The sequence below is a fragment of the Nicotiana attenuata genome, chromosome 6 (assembly GCF_001879085.1).
Source record: "Nicotiana attenuata strain UT chromosome 6, NIATTr2, whole genome shotgun sequence".
Classification (NCBI taxonomy): domain Eukaryota; kingdom Viridiplantae; phylum Streptophyta; class Magnoliopsida; order Solanales; family Solanaceae; genus Nicotiana; species Nicotiana attenuata.
In genome coordinates, this window is record NC_031994.1 from 59,759,485 (window position 1) to 59,778,796 (window position 19,312).

At 41.2% G+C, this 19,312-nt stretch overlaps 1 protein-coding gene and 1 long non-coding RNA gene across 2 annotated transcripts; one reads left to right on the top strand and one right to left on the bottom strand.

The window, feature by feature from the left end:
- LOC109227069 (squamosa promoter-binding-like protein 1) lies at positions 8,081–15,216 on the top strand. The gene is made up of 10 exons (XM_019392069.1): positions 8,081–9,076; positions 9,550–9,731; positions 9,938–10,512; positions 12,027–12,101; positions 12,215–12,322; positions 12,409–12,529; positions 12,677–12,818; positions 12,930–13,080; positions 13,670–14,302; positions 14,439–15,216. The coding sequence occupies exons 1-10, from the start codon at positions 8,508–8,510 to the stop codon at positions 14,880–14,882; spliced, it is 3,000 nt and encodes a 999-aa protein (XP_019247614.1). The 5' UTR covers positions 8,081–8,507; the 3' UTR covers positions 14,883–15,216.
- LOC109227070 lies at positions 16,440–17,398 on the bottom strand. The gene is made up of 3 exons (XR_002068216.1): positions 17,239–17,398; positions 16,853–17,063; positions 16,440–16,648 (listed from the first exon to the last, which is right to left on the bottom strand). It is a non-coding gene; the product is annotated as an uncharacterized LOC109227070 (long non-coding RNA).

Below are 19,312 nucleotides of genomic sequence, written 5' to 3' on the forward strand. Positions count from 1 at the left end.
CTGGAGAACACGGATGAGGAGTTGGTGAAGGCTGTGGCTCGTAATAGCGAGCTGGAATCACTCCTCAAACTGAGAGAGGAGGAGTTGGAGCTTAGCCGTGGAGTGGCGGCGGAGGTAACCGATCTTCATCGTAGGGTGGCGGCTTTGACAGCCAAGCTCGAAGCTAAGGTGGATGAGATCGATGTCCTCAGGCGTACTGCCCCGCCACGTCCCGGGGATGCGATCCAAGATGCGCACGAGATATGGATATATGCAACGGCCAAATTGGACGTGTATAAAAAACTTCTTGTTGCGGAACGGGTCTCTGAGGAGGAAGTTCAGGAGCAGTGGCGCGAGGCTCGTGCCGCTCGTGTAGCTTGTGGGTACAGCTCCGACTCTCCTGACCGAGAGGCTATACTTCGGAGGACGTCAACCGGCTCGAGTCCGACCCATGGTTTAATGAGACTTACCGCCTCGGTGGCGATGGTCGAGAAAGAGAGCAAGCGGATGGCGATGGTAAATCTGGCGAGGCTCCTTAAGATGTAACTTCAACTGTCGTTGAAGTGTTATCCGTCGTCATCGAGCGGGGTCGACGATCATTGGTGATGGCCTTCATCCCATAGGATGTAACCACAACTGTCGTTGAAGTGTTATCCGTCGTCATCGAGCGGGGTCGACGATCATTGGCGATGGCCTTTGGCCCATGGGATGTAACCAACTGTCGTTGAAGTGTTATCCGTCGTCGTCGAGCGGGGTCGACGATCATTGGCGATGGCCTTTGGCCCAGAGGATGTAACTTCAACTGTTGTTGAAGTGTTATCCGTCGTCATCGAGCGGGGTCGACGATCATTGGCGATGGCCTTTGGCCCATAGGATGTAACTTCAACTGTCGTTGAAGTGTTATCCGTCGTCGTCGAGCGGGGTCGACGATCATTGGCGATGGCCTTTGGCCCATAGGATGTAACTTCAACTGTCATTGAAGTGTTATCCGTCGTCGTCGAGCGGGGTCGACGATCATTGGCGATGGCCTTTGGCCCATAGGATGTAACTTCAACTGTCGCTGAAGTGTTATCCGTCGTTGTCGAGCGGGGTCGACGATCATTAGCGATGGCCTTTGGCCCATAGTATGTAACTTCAACTGTCATTGAAGTGTTATCCGTCGTCGTCGAGTGGGGTCGACGATCATTGGCGATGGCGTTTGGCCCAGAGGATGTAACTTCAACTGTTATTGAAGTGTTATCCGTCGTCGTCGAGCGGGGTCGACGATCATTGGCGATGGCCTTTGGCCCATAGGATGTAACTTCAACTGTCGTTGAAGTGTTATCCGTAATCGTTGAGTGGGGTCGACGCCTTTGGCCCATAGGATGTAACTTCAACTGTCATTGAAGTGTTATCCGTCGTCGTCGAGCGGGGTCGACGATCATTGGCGATGGCCTTTGGCCCATAGGATGTAACTTCAACTGTCGTTGAAGTGTTATCCGTCGTCGTCAAGCGGGCTCGACGATCATTGGCGATGGCTTTGGCCCATAGGATGGAGTTGGTGGCCTTAGCCGCTTACATAATGGAGTTGGTGGCCTTAGCCGCTTACACAATGGAGAAGGTGGCCTTAGCCGCTTACATAATGGAGTTGGTGGCCTTAGCCGCTTACATGGTGGCCTTAGCCGCTTACATAATGGAGAAGGTGGCCTTAGCCGCTTATATAATGGAGAAGGTGGCCTTAGCCGCTTACATAATGGAGAAGGTGGCCTTAGCCGCTTACATAATGGAGTTGGTGGCCTTAGCCGCTTACATGGTGGCCTTAGCCGCTTACATAATGGAGAAGGTAGCCTTAGCTGCTTACATAATGGAGACTCAACTAGGCTAGTCCCTTTATTATATCAGCCTGGAGAACGCGTCGACTGGCCGGTTTGATAAACCTGTCTCTATACGCCCCTGGGTGTCCCCTTCGCCGCCTCGTTAAAAACCTCCCCGAGAAAACCCAATTGGGACAAAACTCAGGTAAGGAAAAAAGAGTACGACTCGGGAGACGCCCCTTAAAAATGGAAGTACTTGAGGTGGGCGACGTTCCAGTTGTTTTGGAGTATTTTTCCCTCCATTGTTTCCAACTGGAATGCTCCTTTGCCTGCATCTGCTGTGACTTTATATGGCCCGCTCCAATTGGTGCCCAGTTTCCCTTCGCTTGGGTCTTTTGACGCCAAAGTTTTGGCTTTGAGGACGTAGTCGCCTACTTTGAGCGGTCGTATTTTAGCTTTTCTGTTGTAATACCTTTCGACCTGTTGCTTTTGAGCCGTCATTCTTATATCCCATGTCGTTTCTGCTCCGCTGGTATGTGAATATCTCAGGCTTGGTTCTCCGATTTCGACTGGTATAACCGCGTTTGGTTCGGGCCAGAGCCCTTTGGCTTCTTCGAGTTTCTTCTTCAGTATGTTCAATATTGTTTTGTTGGAGGATTCTGCTTGGCCGTTGGCGGCGGGGTGATATGCCGTGGAGAGTATCCGTTTGATGTGCCATTTGTCAAAGAACTCCGTTATCTTTTTGCCGATGAATTGGGGGCCGTTATCGCAGCTGATTTCTTTGGGGATATCCCCATTTGATGAAGGGCCAAGGTGATGTTACTGAGTGTAGGGGCTCTCCCGGTTGATGTATCATGGGGGCGTACTTTTGGCAAGCGGGAGTGTGGAGATAAACTGGTTGCGCCAGTCCCAAGTTAGATTTAAAGAGAGTACCTCAGTGTGATCTATGGCTGAATGGAGGAGGGTGACTATGTTTCCCTTGTTGATGTTTTTGGTGGCTGCCCTTCGACGTTCTGCGCCCTCGGGATTTGTTCCAGGCGGCATTCGTCGAACTCGGGCATCAACTTGTGAATTTCTGATTGATATTTCTGCAGTCTCTGTTCCTTGATCTGGTAAGTCCCGGTGACCTGACTCGGCCTCGTTGTTAGTCATCTCGGGGCATCGTATGGACTGACGAATTATTTCGCCCGTGGGGACCTCGAGTACGAGTCCCAGTCCCGATCCCGAGGCGTTGGAAGCGCCGTCAGTGTAGAGGGTCCAGAGGTCGGTACTAGGAGTGGCATATGTCGTGCTCGCTGAGCTCTATGGCCCATCTGGCGAGCCTTCCCGATAACTCGGCTTGTGTAGGATCTTCTGGCGGTTCAGGTATTGCGTCTATCGCCTTGATCTGGTCGGATTGACTTCGATACCTCTTGTGATACGAGGTAATTTCATCCCGTACTGTCGTAGTATCTCAAAGGCTTCTTTCAGATGGTCGAGGTGGTCTTCTTTGTTTGCTGACCATGGTCTTGCCAAGCTGTTCCTTGAACATTCTGGTAACTAGCCTCTGATACGTCGCCCCTGTCTGTAGCATACGTTCCCTGGTGGGTGATGAAAGTTGTCTTTTCTTGTCTCCTCGGTGTGAGGTAACGGGAACGAGTCCTTCGGGCATGCCTTGTTAAGGTCTGTGAAATCTACGCACATCCTCCACTTCCCGTTTTTCTTTTTGACCATGACGACATTGGCGACCCATTGGGGATATTTTGATTCCCTTATGGACCGTCATAGTTTATCTACCTCTTCGCTGACGGCCTCGTTGATTGCGGCGTTGAACTTTCTTCTAACTTGCCGCACGGGTGGATATAGTGGGTCGACGTTCAGTTTGTGGGTGGCAATGTCTCTTGGTATCCCCGGCATATCTGAATGAGAAAAAGCAAATAGATCTGCGTGGTTAGTTAAAAATTCATGGTACTTACTTGGGTCGCAGAGGCTGTGTCCGATGTAGGCCTTTTTTGAGTGGTCGGTGCTGTCCAGTTGTACTGGGTTGAGATCCTCGACCGTTGCTTTGCAGGCTTCTTCCGGATCTTTGATAGCTTCCGTTGTCGGGTCGACCTTAGTCCCCGACACGGCTGATTGCTATGCTTCCGCACTTGCTCCTTTCAACTGCTTGGTGTGTGAGTAGTCTTGAGCGATTCGGTAGCACTCTTGCGCGGTGCGCGGCTCGCCCCGAATGCTAAATATTCCCCAAGGGGTGGGGAACTTGATCACTTGGTAGAAGCTTGAGGGGACTGCTCGCATGGCGTGTATCCACGGGCGTCCTATGATGGCGTTGTAGGCTGTTTCTTGGTTCATAACGTGGAAAATGGTTTCCAGCGTAACTCCTCCTGCTAAAATGGGCAATGATACCTCCCCGGAGGTTCGTTCCACTGCATTGTTAAAACCTGTCAGTGTTATGCAACGCGGTATTATCCTATCTTCGAGCCTCATTTGCGCGAGGACCCTTGGATGGATAATACAGGCGCCGCTTCCGTCATCAACCATGATTCTCTTAACATCAGTGTCAGCGATACGTAAAGTTATGACCAAAGCATCATAATGAGGAAAAGACAAACCGTCGGCATCTGACTTATCGAAGGTGATACTTTCTTCGAAGTCATCATACCATTCGTGGGCGATTGTTCGCTTTAGTTTGTGCGAAGTGGTGAACTTTACATGGTTGATTGCTGAATCGTCGCCTCATCCGACGATCATGTTGATGGTGTATGCTGGCGAAGGCGGCTTTGGCGGCATTTGAGGTTGATCCCGCCCTCGTGCGAAGTTGATCTTTGCCTTATCGCTGAGCAACTCCCTCAAGTATCCTTGGTTCAGCATTCTGACCACCTCCTGCCGTAGCCCTATGCAATCTTCGGTTTTGTGCCCTCATTCTTGGTGGAACTCGCACAGGACATTTGACTTCCTCATGGCGGGGTCTGATTTCATCTTCTGCGGCCATTGTACCTTGGTGCCCAGCTTCTCCAATGCGTACACTATTTCTGAGGGAGACACGCAAAAGTTATGGGCGGATAATAAATGGGGCATACCTCTTTCATTACGGAGTGGGGAGACATGTCGCTGCAGTGCTTCTGTTGCGTTGGTGGATGCGAGGATCTGACGTAAGTCTGTTGCCTTTCTTTGTTGAAGCGCGAGGATTGTTCCCGCCGGCCCTCGCTGCGTCGATCCCTCCTTGCTTCTGACTGTAGCGTCGTGAGCCACTGGGTTGGTCCGTTGAGGTCATCCTCGTCTGCTTGTACCTCGGCACAGTAGGCGTTGTGGATCTTCTCGCATGTGGTGGGAGGATACTTCATGAGTCGGCTTAGTAGCTTTTTGGTTGCTCTCGAACCATCTCTGCTCAGCCCGTTTTGGAAAGCTGCGACCGCCATGCCTTCCGATACGTTTGGTAGGCTCATTCTTACTCTGTTAAATCTGGCCAGGAAGTCCCTGAGTCCCCCACCTGCGGTTGTCGGACGGCGAAGATATCGTTGACCCTGGCCTCTGCTTTCTTTGCTCCTGCATGGGCGGTGGCGAACTTATCCGCCATTTTTTCGAATGTTGATATTGTTCTGGCTGGCAGTTGTGAGTACCATGTTAGCGCTCCCCCCGTCAACGTTTCTCCAAACTTTTTCAGCAGTACGGATGGTACTTGTTCCTTTGACAGATCGTTACCCTTCACAGCGGTCACATAGTGGATCAGGTGGTCTTCGGGGTCCGTCGTCCCGTCATATATCCTTAAGTAGGGTGGCATCTTGAAGGTTTTTGGGATCGGGTGAGGTGCAGCTTCTTCGCTGTATGGTTGTTCGACGAATCTTCCCACGTCGCGCTTTGGTAGTAACTTAGGAGCGCCGGGAATTTTGTCTACTCTTTCTTGATGCTCTTTCATCTGATCTCGAAGTGCCTTGTTTTCATTCTCCATTTCCTCCATTTTTTTAGGATGGCTGCAAGTGTGCCATCGCTGGTCTGGTAATTGGTGTGCTTGTTGTTTGTACGTACAGTATCGTGCTCACTGGTGGTAGCGATGTCTGTCGTCAACGGGTTCTTAATGTTTCTTTGGGGCGATTTTTCGAGTAAGCTGCCTAGGGTGTTCGTCATCCATTCTTCCAGTAGCTTCTTGACCACCGGGGGTGGTGTTTCTTTGACTACAGACGTGGAAGCTCCCTTTTCTTGCAAGATCGTCAGATCTTCAGATGGGGAGGGTGAGATTCCTCCCTCTTGAGTGCTACCAGGTGTTGTGCTCAAGATGTTTTCTCTGCCGGCCTCGTTGAGAGGGCCTATGAGGTTGGTTGTGACGCCTGCTATTGCTTTCAATCTTGCGTCATTTTCCACCATTTTTCGATTTCAGTAGGGTGTGAAGGAAGGTGGTTTATTTTTGATGTTCTAGGTGCAAACTACGATTTCGATTGCCGAAATCCTCACAGACGGCGCCAAATTGTTTGGCTCAAAAGATACTAATTACTTTGTAAGCGAAAACAATCAAAATGAATCAAAGGTAAATCGTAATCGAATACAATTAGACCTAGAAATATGTATTATGCTTGTGATTGTTTCAACAACTTGGATATTCGAGAGAGAGTAAGAGAAAGCTTGTTGAGAGAGAGAGAGAGAAATAGAAAGAAAAGATAGCTTATTATTGAAAAGATCCCCCTTTTACAACATTGGGATTCTCCTTTATATAACAAGAGAACCCCCTCAAAAATAATAAAATAATACAGGGATAGGTCACGTGCTTTAGAGGAGACGACGAGACCTAAGGACACGCTTTTGCTCTGACATTCTTAGGTCGTCCCCTCTACTTCGGCTATTGCTTAGTCGTGGGTCGTCGCTACCATAGTGGGCAGAATTCGACCCCTTACACCATGTTCACGTATAGTTAGGAAACTGACCGAACCTCAAAGGGTATATATGATGTAACTTAACTGTTGCTTCAAGACTTCAAGTTATACAATTACATTATAAGAATACAGTTCTCATACAATTACGTTTCAAATGAGACCACTATGCTGAAAATACCTTTTGTGGTTAGTGGTTACTACACACATACATGCTGCTCTATACAGTTTATTAAAAGTATCATTTCATTCAAATCTGTTCGCGGTATTCATATAGGTATATCAGGGAAAGATTATAACCGGATGACTACTTCCATTCGAAATGCATATGCATTAACTTTTCTTACAAAGCTATATTTAATGTGAGGGTATGGTTTCCTTATGGTCACTTACAATTTAAACAAAAGAAAAGATTTTTTCAGATTTTGTGTGTGTTATTTTGAGATTTCTTATGTATAAAATAAAATTCTCTTGTAAAAATAACATAAACTAAAAGCTAATTTGTAAAGAACCAGAAATTCAATTGACCCGAGGATTCATTTGGACCCTTCATCGAAAAATTGCATTGCGTAAATAAGTATAGATAATTTTTGTGTATAAATATAAAATTTTAAATTAGTTAACATAAGACAAACTTTTAGTATAGCTAAGTGACAAAAGTAAGTTAAAATTTATGGCGGTACTTCCATTTTTTGAATTCCCTAACTCCGCAACTAGCTATTAGAGTATATTGTGGCATAATTGAGGAATGGTTTTGCAATTCATTAGAAATGTTATTTTAAATATATAATATTTTTCGAAGAGATCAATTAAAAATTAACAAAAAAGATATTTGTAGGAGTATTTTTTTCTATTAAAATTATTAAGGCGAGCATAAGAGAATATTTCTTCCTAAATTGTTGTTATAGTATATACTATAATGCTTTGCGCTTAATGGTGTAAAGTCCTAGATTGCCGAACGAATATAACGTAAAAAAATATTGAACATTATTGGAGTAGTTTGTGTAATTATCATGGACAAATGTGATGCGAGAGACGTGAGGAAAGAAGAAGGAAATTAAGAAAGTAAAATAGTACACACACTGCTTAAAGAAAGAGAGCAAATAAGAAAGTAAATATAGTACACACACTGCTTAAAGAAAAAGAAAAAGAAAAAGGAAAAGAGAAAACCAAAACCACCGCATCAGTACATGTACAGCTGAGCACACCCACTACTCCCCCCTATACAACACGCTTCCGTTCACATCCACATTCACATTCCTCTTTAATCTTATCATTCATCCGAACCTTTCGCTCCCCCCCCCGTCGTCGTCGAGTGGGGTCGATGATCTTTGGCGATGGCCTTTGGCCCATAGGATGTAACTTCAACTGTCGTTGAAGCGTTATCCTTCGTCATCGAGCGGGGTCGACGATCATTGGCGATGGCCTTTGGCCCATAGGATGTAACTTCAACTGTCGTTNCACACACACAACTTCCTAACCACCTTCCTTTGTCCTTTCTTCACCGTCGGTCGCCGCCGTCCCCTTCTTCCCGCCGTTTCCTGGCCGCCGGAAAGAAGCTATTTCTTTTTTGTTGAGCTAAATTATCTGAATTCCGGTACTAGATTCTTCAAATTCACGAGTCCTTCCCTTAGTCAACGCTGAAATTAGGTGTGGGTATGTGGCTTGCTGTTAATCGGTATCATGGTTGTCGTCTCTTTGTACTCGACTTTTGGGGCCGTACCGAAGCTGATTAGTGATTAGTTCTCTTAGTTCTCTATCTTTCTTCTTTTTTTCTTCTTCTCAATTTTGACTTTTGATCTGTAATTCAAACTTGTCCGATCATCAATCACCTAAATCTCCGGATTTAGATCTTCAAACGCGCGCGTGCACACACACACAAAAAGGAGCTTAGATGGAAGCGAGTGTGGGAGACCGTTATTACCATATGGGAGGACCGGATCTGCGAGGATTAGGGAAGAGGAGCTTAGAGTGGGATGTAACTGATTGGAAATGGGACGGAGATCTTTTTATTGCGACTCCTCTTCGTCAAAACCCTTCTAATAATTACCAAAGCAGGCAGTTCTTCCCCGTCGAAACTGGGAATCTGGTGGCTTCATCCAACAGTTCATCTTCCTGTTCAGATGAAACAAATCACGGGATAGAACAACAGAGGAGGGAACTGGAGAAAAGGAGAAGGGTGATTGTCGTTGATGAAAATGATTCCGGTGGGACCCTTTCGTTGAAGCTTGGTGGACAAGCTGAGCCTGTAGCTGAAAAGAGGACAAAATTGGCTGCTGCCGCTGCTCCACCTGCACCTGTTACTGGTACTACAAGAGCTGTATGTCAGGTTGATGATTGTGGGACCGATCTAAGTAAGGCTAAAGACTACCATAGACGGCATAAAGTTTGTGAGATGCACTCCAAAGCTAGTAGAGCTCTCGTTGGGAATGTTATGCAGCGTTTCTGCCAGCAGTGCAGCAGGTATTTCTTTTTTACTTTATAAAAATGACTAATATAACCGATCTATATAATTTGGGATTGAGTTGTAGTTGAATGATTAATTGATTGACGGCTAGTCTTGTGAATCCTTTAAAAAATTCGATCTTTTTCTGCGTTTGGTTGTTTGTGTTTGGACTATTGATTTCTGAATAATTCTGTGTTTATTATTCCAAAGATTCTGCTTTGATAAACACGGGTTTCATCCTAGCCCGGCATAATAAAAGAACGAAATGGGTTCGAAAAAAGTGGAAATGATATGAATGACTAATATAACTGACCTAGAATATTCTGTGAATTTTGAGTAGTGGATTGATTGATTAATTGATTGATGGCAAGTCATGTGAGTCCCTTTAAAAAAAATTAATCGTTTTCTGTGTTTGATTGCTTCATCTTGGGATATTGCTTTTTCAATAATTTTGTGGTTATATTCCAAAGATTCTGCTTTTGATACACAGGTTTCATGCACTTCAAGAGTTTGATGAAGGAAAACGAAGTTGTCGTCGACGCCTAGCTGGGCATAATAAAAGGAGGAGAAAGACACAATCAGAATCTGTAGCTAACAACAATTCATCGAATGATGGACAGGCTAGTGGTTATTCCTTGATGAGCCTGCTAAAAATGCTCTCCAATATGCACTGTGAGTAATTCCTAGTTTTCCTTCTGCTATGTTTTGAATTTGCAAATAGTTTTAAATTATTTTTTTGGTTCTGAGAATTTTGTTTCTTGTGCTATAGTGAGGATTCATAAGCAGACCCCCAACTTGTTTGGGGATTGAAAGTGGTAGTTGTTGTTGTTGTTGTGCTTTAGAATTAACTGCAAGGTTATGATTTTCATATATTGCAGCCAACGGAACTAACCACACTGAAGATCAGGACCTTTTGGCCCATCTACTAAGAAGCATTGCCGGCCAGGGTTCGTTGAACGGGGATAAAAGCTTATCTGGACTTCTGCAAGAATCTTCAAACTTGCTGAACAATAGGTCAATCCTTCGAAATCCAGAATTAGCTTCCTTGATCTCAAATTGTTCACAGGCACCTCCTAGAGCCAAAGAACATCAGTTCACTAATTCGGCAGCTGAGATGCCTCAGAAAAGGTTAGATGCACATGATGTCAGGCTTGAAGATGCGCGGACGGCTTCTTCTCAAAGCCCAGGCATTTTGTTTCCCCCAATTCAAAGCAATTCTCAAGCTTATGCACAAGGCAGGGGAAGTACCACTGGAAGGAGCAAGTTGATTGACTTCGACTTGAATGATGTTTATGTTGATTCGGATGACAATATAGAAGATATAGATAGATCCCCTGTGCAGTGCCCATCTTGGTTACAGCAGGACTCTCACCAGTCAAGTCCACCTCAAACAAGTGGTAATTCAGATTCCGCTTCTGCCCAGTCACCTTCCAGTTCCAGTGGTGACACTCAGGTACTCCTATAATGATCTAAGTATGATTTATCAGTTTTACTTGTGCTGCAAATTTCATTTTGTTGGTTTCTTCTTTTTTCGTTCTTTACTTTCTTCTTTATACTCTTGTTTTTATTGAAATGGTTCTAAAGATAGGATCAAGTTACCTTTTCTCCGCTGGACCCCGAGACTTAGAATTGGGTACATTTTTCAGTGGACTAAGTTTGACAAGGGGACAGAGGCAATAGCTTGAATCATAATAGTTTTCTCGTATTCTTTAGCCTGTTAAAACCTATCAATGAAGTCTCTCTTTCTGTGTGAGGATACCTTGCTAACTATAGATCCATATTTACACTTTTGGTTTCTGAGTATTATAAAGTCAATATCTGTCTACGTGGTAACACTTGAGTTTCTATTTTCGTCTTTAGATCACCTCTTTCTTTGGTGGTCTATTCTTGCTTTTGAAATTTCCCGCTAACATTGTGATAAACTTTCTGAAACTGAATTGTGGTGATTTCTGTTTTTCTCCCCTTCCTTTCATTGGAGGTTGACTTGTGCCGCTTTATCAAGTTCTGTCTTGAGTTGTCTCTGAATTTCCCTTATCTCTCCTACTTTCGCCTTTAACTATATTCGATGATCTTTTCACACACAGTGTAAAAACAGGGGAAAGAAAAAGAGGGAATAAAATATTCATTAAGAGTGCAATACTTATCGTTCTCTGGGTTTCGAAATGATCATCGAACTGTTAAATGTCCCTTGCTGGTCCTTTTCTCCAAGATTTATGCCAGGCAACGCGAACAAGCTGGTTGCCCTGCAATTATAGAAGCTCTAGTTCCAGTAACCGACAGCAAAATTCTTACTACTATTTAATTATGGTTTCTCTGATCCTTAAGAACATGCCAGTTTCTGAGTATTGCACAATGGTCTTATTATGATGCATTATGTAGTTAGATAAAGGTTGAATGTCATCAAATTGCCAGTCCGCTCAGTATTGTTAAAGGTCATCTTTTGTTGCTTAAAGTGATGCGAAGCAAGGTGTTATCGCTTCATTGGTAAAGTCATGTTCTTTAGAGAGGCTTGCAATTCAAACAGGTGATGCGTTGAGTGGTACCAACAAGAAGCAGTCGATTTTTTGAATCTCAGCTTTGAGGTGTTAGATTAATATCAGCATCATTGTATTTCGGACGCTAAAATTAGTTTTTTCAACTGATACTTGTTTGTGATTGTACTCATTCATATACATGTGGTACTTTGACCTTTCATAAATTTTGTACGTCACTTCTAAGGATGTGTTTCACTTCTCCCATTGCACTTCAAGCTTCTCAGACCTCGTCGCTTCTGTGTGCTTTTTACTTTAAAAACACTGTGTCGGCCAACTTATATCTAGTACTTTTCAGTTCTCAAGTTTGTGATTTTATTATAAAAGAAAGAGTATCTTACAAAATGAAAGAGAAGGAAGATGACAACAACCAAGACTAGTTAACCTGATATCCCTTTCTTTTCCTGAACTGAAAATTTATTTTGGTTGGATGCAGACACGCACTGATCGGATTGTTTTTAAACTATTCGGGAAAGATCCTAGTGATTTTCCATTTGTCGTACGAGCTCAGGTATTTCATTATCTTGAGTACACATGGTTCTTGTTTTGTTGTATGTTTCTGGATGGCTTAAACTCCGTCTTTTTCTTTTTCTGAAATGCTCTTTGAATTGTTTGAAATTTCAGATTCTTGACTGGTTATCTCGCAGTCCTACTGAGATTGAGAGCTACATTAGGCCTGGTTGTGTTGTGTTAACAGTATATCTGCGGCTTCCCGAGTCTGCATGGGAAGAGGTGCTGCATGTTCATTGAAATCCTGTATTTTGTAGTGGGCTGTCTGTGGAATACTGTTTGACGTGTAAATTAATTGCTTTGTACAGCTTTGTTATGATCTGAACTCCAGTCTGAGTAGGCTTTTGGATGTCCATGGTGATGATAGTTTCTGGACAAAAGGATGGATTTACATTAGCGTGCAGAACCAAATCGCATTTGTTTGTGATGGTCTGTTCAAATCTAATGTCTTCTTCCATTTAAAATTCCTTCCCAAACCCAAAATATAAAATCAGCTTCACTACATCTTTTCTGGCGACTTTTGCATCAGTACTGTCCTTCACTGAGATTTTACTTTGTTCTGTTTATGTGCTGCAGGTCAGGTTCTTTTGGATATGTCCTTGCCCTCTGGGAGTAATGAGCACAGTACAATTTTAAGTGTCAGACCAATAGCTGTGCCAGTATCTGAGAGAGCTCAATTTTTAGTCAAAGGCTATAATTTGTCAAAGCCATCCACAAGGTATGCATCAATCATCTGAGGAGGATTTTGGTGGTATATTCCTAGCAAAATATGTTAGTGAAGTGCAGTAACTTAAGTCTTTGTTTTTCTGCTTTCATTTTTTATTGGCAGGTTGCTTTGTGCTTTAGAAAGTAATTACCTGGTTCCAGAAGCTAATAACGAGGTAGAACAACATGTTGATGGCATTGACAATGATGATAAGCTCCAATCCCTAAATTTCACATGTTCAGTTCCAGCAGTTACTGGAAGAGGATTTATTGAGGTGAACCTTTTCCATCTTCTTGTTTCTCTTTGAACATGATTCGTCAAAATTGACTAGGGGAGTTTATTCTGTCTCTCATTTTCACTGCCGTTACCGGCCAAGTTTGGTCAGTACCGGCTCTTTTCTTTTATTTTTTGAAAAGGAACCTTTTTACTGTCTTGAGGAAGCTCGGCATGATTTTAATCTCTTAAAAAGTTCAGAAATGGCTCAACAGAGTAATAAAAGTTTATTAACTCCTTGCGAGATATAGAAAATAAAATTGAGAACACCAAGTCAAATGGATTACATAAATTACTATGGTACGAGATGTGGAGACATTTATCACTTTTTTCTTAATTATAAAATATGACCATGAGGTATTATATATATTGCAGAAATGTGAGTCTTGTGCACACCATCTTAGCTATATCAGTTGCTTTTATTTCTACAGTACTGTGTTTATGCTATAAAAGATATTTGGTGCCTATATGATGTGTACAGTATGTAACAGTCACAATGTTATGCATTTTGTAACTTCAAAAGAATCTGACACATTCCCGTTCAAGCGATGTACACTCTAAGTCATGCTGAGATTCTTTTGGTTATCCAGGTTGAAGATCAGGGACTCAGCAATAGCTTCTTCCCTTTCATAGTTGCAGAGGAAGATGTTTGCTCTGAGATCCGTATGCTTGAGAGTGAACTAGATTTGACTTCAGCTAATTATGTCAAGGGACAGATAAATAATATGGAAGCAAGAAATCAAGCCATGGATTTTATTCATGAACTGGGTTGGCTGCTTCATAGAAATAATTTGAAGGCTAGATTAGAGCATTTTGGTCCTGACCCTGTTCTCTATCCTTTGAAGCGGTTCAAGTGGCTTATTGATTTCTGCGTAGACCATGAATGGTGTGCAGTTGTTAAAAAACTGTTGAACGTTCTTCTTGATGGAACTGTGGGCGCAGGAGACAGTTCTTTCTTGAAATTTGCTCTCACTGAGATGGGTCTTCTGCATAGAGCTGTGCGTAGGAATTCTAGGCCTCTGGTGGAATTGCTATTAACGTACTCTCCAGAGAAAGTAGCAGATGAACTAAGTTCTGAATACCAATCCCTGGTTGAGATTGACGGGGAATTCTTGTTTAGACCTGATTGTGTAGGGCCTGCAGGTTTGACACCGCTTCATGTTGCAGCTGGCATAGATGGATCTGAAGAGGTACTAGATGCATTGACAGATGATCCTGGAAAGGTATTTAATTCCTCTTGTTGCAGACCTCGTTCTTATACAACATTCTGTCAGATGCAGTTATTACCTTTTTTGTGAGGCTATGATCTATTTAGTTATCTGTATTCACTAAACATGCTAAAATTGCCCCCTCATGCAGGTGGCAATTGAAGCGTGGAAGAATACTCGTGATAGCACAGGTTTCACACCAGAAGATTATGCACGCCTGCGAGGACATTATTCTTACATTCACCTGGTGCAGAGGAAGATTAGCAAGAAAGCAACCAGCGGACATATAGTGGTTGATATTCCTATTGTTCCATCTATTGAGAACAGCAACCAGAAAGAAGAAGAGTTTGCAACCAACAGCTTAGAGATATCAATGACCGAGAGAAGACCCATTTCTCGGCCCTGTGGGCTATGTCATAAGAAGCTGGCTTATGGTAGTCGGAGCCGATCCCTACTGTACAGGCCTGCGATGTTCTCGATGGTGGCCATGGCGGCCGTATGTGTTTGTGTTGCTCTTCTATTCAGGGGCTCGCCAGAAGTTCTGTACATTTTCCGTCCATTTAGGTGGGAAATGGTGGACTTTGGAACAAGCTGATTTTACCACCACAATAAATCTCATAAAAAGTATATTAGTTACTTGTACCAGTACTCGTCTATATAAAAAAACGTAGAGTCTGAGATATGCTGTAGGAATAGCCCTCCAGGCAGTTGTTATACCAAGTGTTAACATATTTATTTTGTTTGATGAAATGTATCTTTCCATTGGGGCCTCGTAACCAGGCCTAAAACTTTCTACCTCGTTTACTCTGCCCTTTTAACTTTACTTGCATTTTGGTAATATTGGATACTGTAAAAAAGATAAATTTATTTGTGAAACAACAATAAGCGTCTTTGCAGATGTATTTCGAAGGTTGACTGCGTCCTTTTCATTTTTGGTCTTAAGGCAGAGACTACAGTATAATACTCTTTTCGGTCCCATTTTGTTTTTTTGGTCTGTTCTAAGAAATTGCACCTTTCTTTTTCTGATATTATTCAATTTTAGTATTATATTTTTGATGACATAAGAAGAAGAAAAATGAGAAGACGTATGATGATGGCAATTGGCAAACATTTTGATACTTTGTACTCCTTCCGTTTTAATTAATGGAAACTTATTTGATTGAACATTGAGATTAAAAAAGAAATGAAGACTTATAAATATGTGGTCTAAGCATGATCTAATATTTGTGTTTGTTGTAAAAATAGTTCATTAAAGGTAGAATAAGTTTATATTAAATTATTTTCAAATTTGGAAAGAATTATTCTTGTTGAAAAAATCAAAAAGAAAATATGTTAATATAAATTAAAACAGAAAGAATATATATTTGATTTAAATGTGAATTTTATTTTACATTTGTATTATTTTCTTCTCCTAATCAGCTACATTTATATAAAACTAGTAAATTTGTTATAAAAGACGTCAGTGAAATTTTTTTTATAAATATTCTGTAAATTTAAGTGGAACAGAAAATATATTTCATGTGTTTGCATATAAGAAAATATTATTAAATATGTATAAAATTATCAAATATAGTATTTTTATTATATTTTAAACTTCAATAAAGTATATTTTTTCATTATTAAATTTTCTTTCAGATGAAGAAAAAAGAATTTTGATGAAAAGAGAGAACAAATTAGCGGAATAGTACTTATCCTCTTTTTTTCTTCTATGCCTCCATGCCCCACACTATTTTTCTTTAACAATAAAGTCACAAATTTATAAAACTGCAAAGCAACAAAAGTAATTCTCATACCCCTAGTGTTTATCTTCAGATTTGATAATAGTGAATTAAATAGATGCAAGTGCGTCAATTTATATATTTTGTCTATCCACGAGCTCATGCCAGCATCCCTTATTATTCAAGTAACCACAATTAAAAACCAGAAGCTACACGAATGGAGGGAAACAAAATTAACTCAGTCCAACGACATAAAAAAGAGTACATATTTTCTGTTTTTACTAAAAAAATATTGGAAAGTGGAAGAGCAATTATTGATAATGTAAATAATACTACAACTCAATGCAATGTGGAAAATGCAGGCATGTCCATTTGATGTTTCCTCCGTATCAGAAATTAATAGCTTAATTCTACAAAAGAAGAAAAAGATAATCTATTAACAATCACATAGATTATATATTATCTCAGACAATCTAAAAGAAAAGTTGTATTTTCCAAGTTTCTCTAGTAACTTCACGTTATTCGTCAAAAAGGTAGTACAAGAATAACATAACTCAAAGACCAAAACGGTATTGCTGAAAACACAGGCATGCACGGCAATCCATTTGATGTTTCCTCCATATCAGAACTCAATAGCTTAATTCTACAAAAGAAAAAGAAAGATAAACAGTTAACAATTTTCTCATACAATTTATAAAAGAAAATTTGTAAAGGCAAATATTTTCTAAGTTACGCTAATGATCTCTTTTTCAGTACATATAGTTCATAATAATAGAAATTAAAGGAAACTTACTGATAATTTAGATAAAAAGAAAAGAAAAGAAAAGCAAATTAAGCTTAATGATACCCGTAATAGTCATTGCGTTTTGGTAAAAAATATGAGGAAGACATAATTATCCTGCATAACTATGTTTACATAGTTATCCTGCTCTATATGCATAACTTCTCTTGCGTTCCTGCATTGTAAAATGCCAACACAAGATCCTGCTCAGCTATCCAAGTTTTCAAATTTCAAGACCCGTTTGTTGGATTATAACTTTATGAACATGCCATACAATCTGATCAATCAAACAATGAAAGGAATATGAGAAAACACAATAATGTGTCATAAATTTATACATTAAGCATTGGGGGTTATGAATAGGAAAGATATATGACAATTATTGTAAAATAAATATTGAACATATAACGGTTTATTAGTTTTATGAATAAAATGGTGTGACTCTTCCTTACCCCACAATTATAACTCTTCAATGTTGTTACAACTCCTCAATATCTCCACATAAAAATAATAGACAAAGAATTAAGAAAAGGGAAAAAGAAGCAAAGAATGAGGATATAGGCAAAAAAAGAGAAAAAAGATAAATAGGTTTCTTGGCCAAAAGAGGTGCCAAATCACCTTATTTATTCCCTACTTTATATATATATATATATGTGGATGGAGTTGGTAGAAGCTGGGGGATTTGTCAAATCAACGCAAGTCATTTTGGGCACAACTGATTATTTGGACTTATGCAGGTCATTTTCTCTTTTGTTGTTTATTTATTTAATATAATACCTTTTTCCACCGAAAGGGAGCCACGTAAGTACCGTCTGTTATTTACTTTTCGGGAATGGATAAGATTTCGGACACCTGTGTTCGCTCAATGTTGTGCCGCCCAATATAAATAAGTAGTATTGATTTACGGTAGGAGGTCAGTTCAAGAATTTTGCTTTATTAGAAAATTCATATTGATTTTAATTTTATGGTGCGATAGCATTTTTTCAACCAACTGTATACACAGAGGTTGTATACAGAAGCAGACTTATAGCCTGTTTGGTCAAGCTTCTTTTTGGCCAAAAGTATTTTTTTTTGGCCAAAAGTTGGCCAAAAGTATTTTTTTTTGGCCAAAAACACTTTTGGCCAAAAATTGAGGTGTTTGGCCAAGCTTTTGGAAGGAAAAAAAGTGCTTTTGAGGAGAAGCAGAAACAGTTTTGGAGAAGCAGAAAAAAGTAGCTTCTCTCCAAAAGCACTTTTTTGAAAAGCACTTTTGAGAAAAATACACTTAGAAGCAGTTTTTTAAAGCTTGGCCAAACACTAATTGCTGCTCAGAAGTGATTTTCAAACTAATTAGCCAAACACAAACTGCTTCTCACCAAAAGTACTTTTGAGAAAAGCACTTTTGAAAAATAGCACTTCTCAAAATAAGCTGATTTTTGCAGCTTGGTCAAACGGGCTATTAGCCTATTAGGCACGGTCCGGTCCAAAAACTCATTAAATATATATAATTATTTAATTGCAAATCTAACAAAAAAGAGGAGCTATGAATTTTATGACAAAATTAGAAACCATAACTTCAAATTTTGACTCCTGTTCTGATCGTATATAAAAGGAAGTTCTTATCTATTTGTCCAAAAAGTATTAAACTTCTAGTTAAACTAATTAATGAATAGAATAGAGGATAATCTTAGCCAAAGGTAATTAACTCTAGATCGCAACATATTGAGTATAAAAATTGAAAGAGAATAAACTGATTTAATATTTTTTGAGATAGCTATCATACATTAAGTGAGAATGGTAAGCTTACATCTGTGTCCGACTTGGATTATAGTGGAAGGAATATAAAAGATGAAAAGGAAGCTGAAGATAACTGAGGAATCTTCTCGCCTTGGCTTCATAGTGTTGCTTTTGTTGGTCCTAGCTAGCCCCCTTTTTACAGTTCCCTCCCTCCCTTTATATATCAATAGTGTTCCCTTTTATCCAACGGTCTTTGACCAGTCCTCTTTTTCCGCGGCAGTCCTTTGTTACTTATCCAAAACCGTACGCTTATCGCGCAATGTAAGCTTTCTGACGGCCCGACCTTAATAGGGACCGTGAGGCCCGTCGCCATCACGTGAGCACGACCATGACGGGGTCGAACTTTTTTATTGCCTCCAAGTCAGGGTCAGATTTCGGACCATACAGTTAATCCCTCCGTCCGTTGGGGTCGTCTTCTGAGCGAGCTCAATGGGCAAACCCCGTACATTCAAGAATTTAGGAGAAATCTGACGGTTATGCGAGGACGAAATCCTTACGGCAAGGTGGCGGTGATGTTTTAGGAACTTTACTGAACCGTTACGTCCGTTTGGAGATGGATCATAATGTCGGTTTGGGCTACCATGAATGCCTGTTACGTGTCATTACAACGCACATTCCCTAGGCAACGTATCGCTTCTCGTGCCTTTTCAACTTTTGGCGGCTCTTGGGTTTCCCGCTCAGGGCATTTGTGTTCCTAATATATGGGGGGAACTCATCATTCGAATGTTATGCTTTTCGACTTGCTTGGAG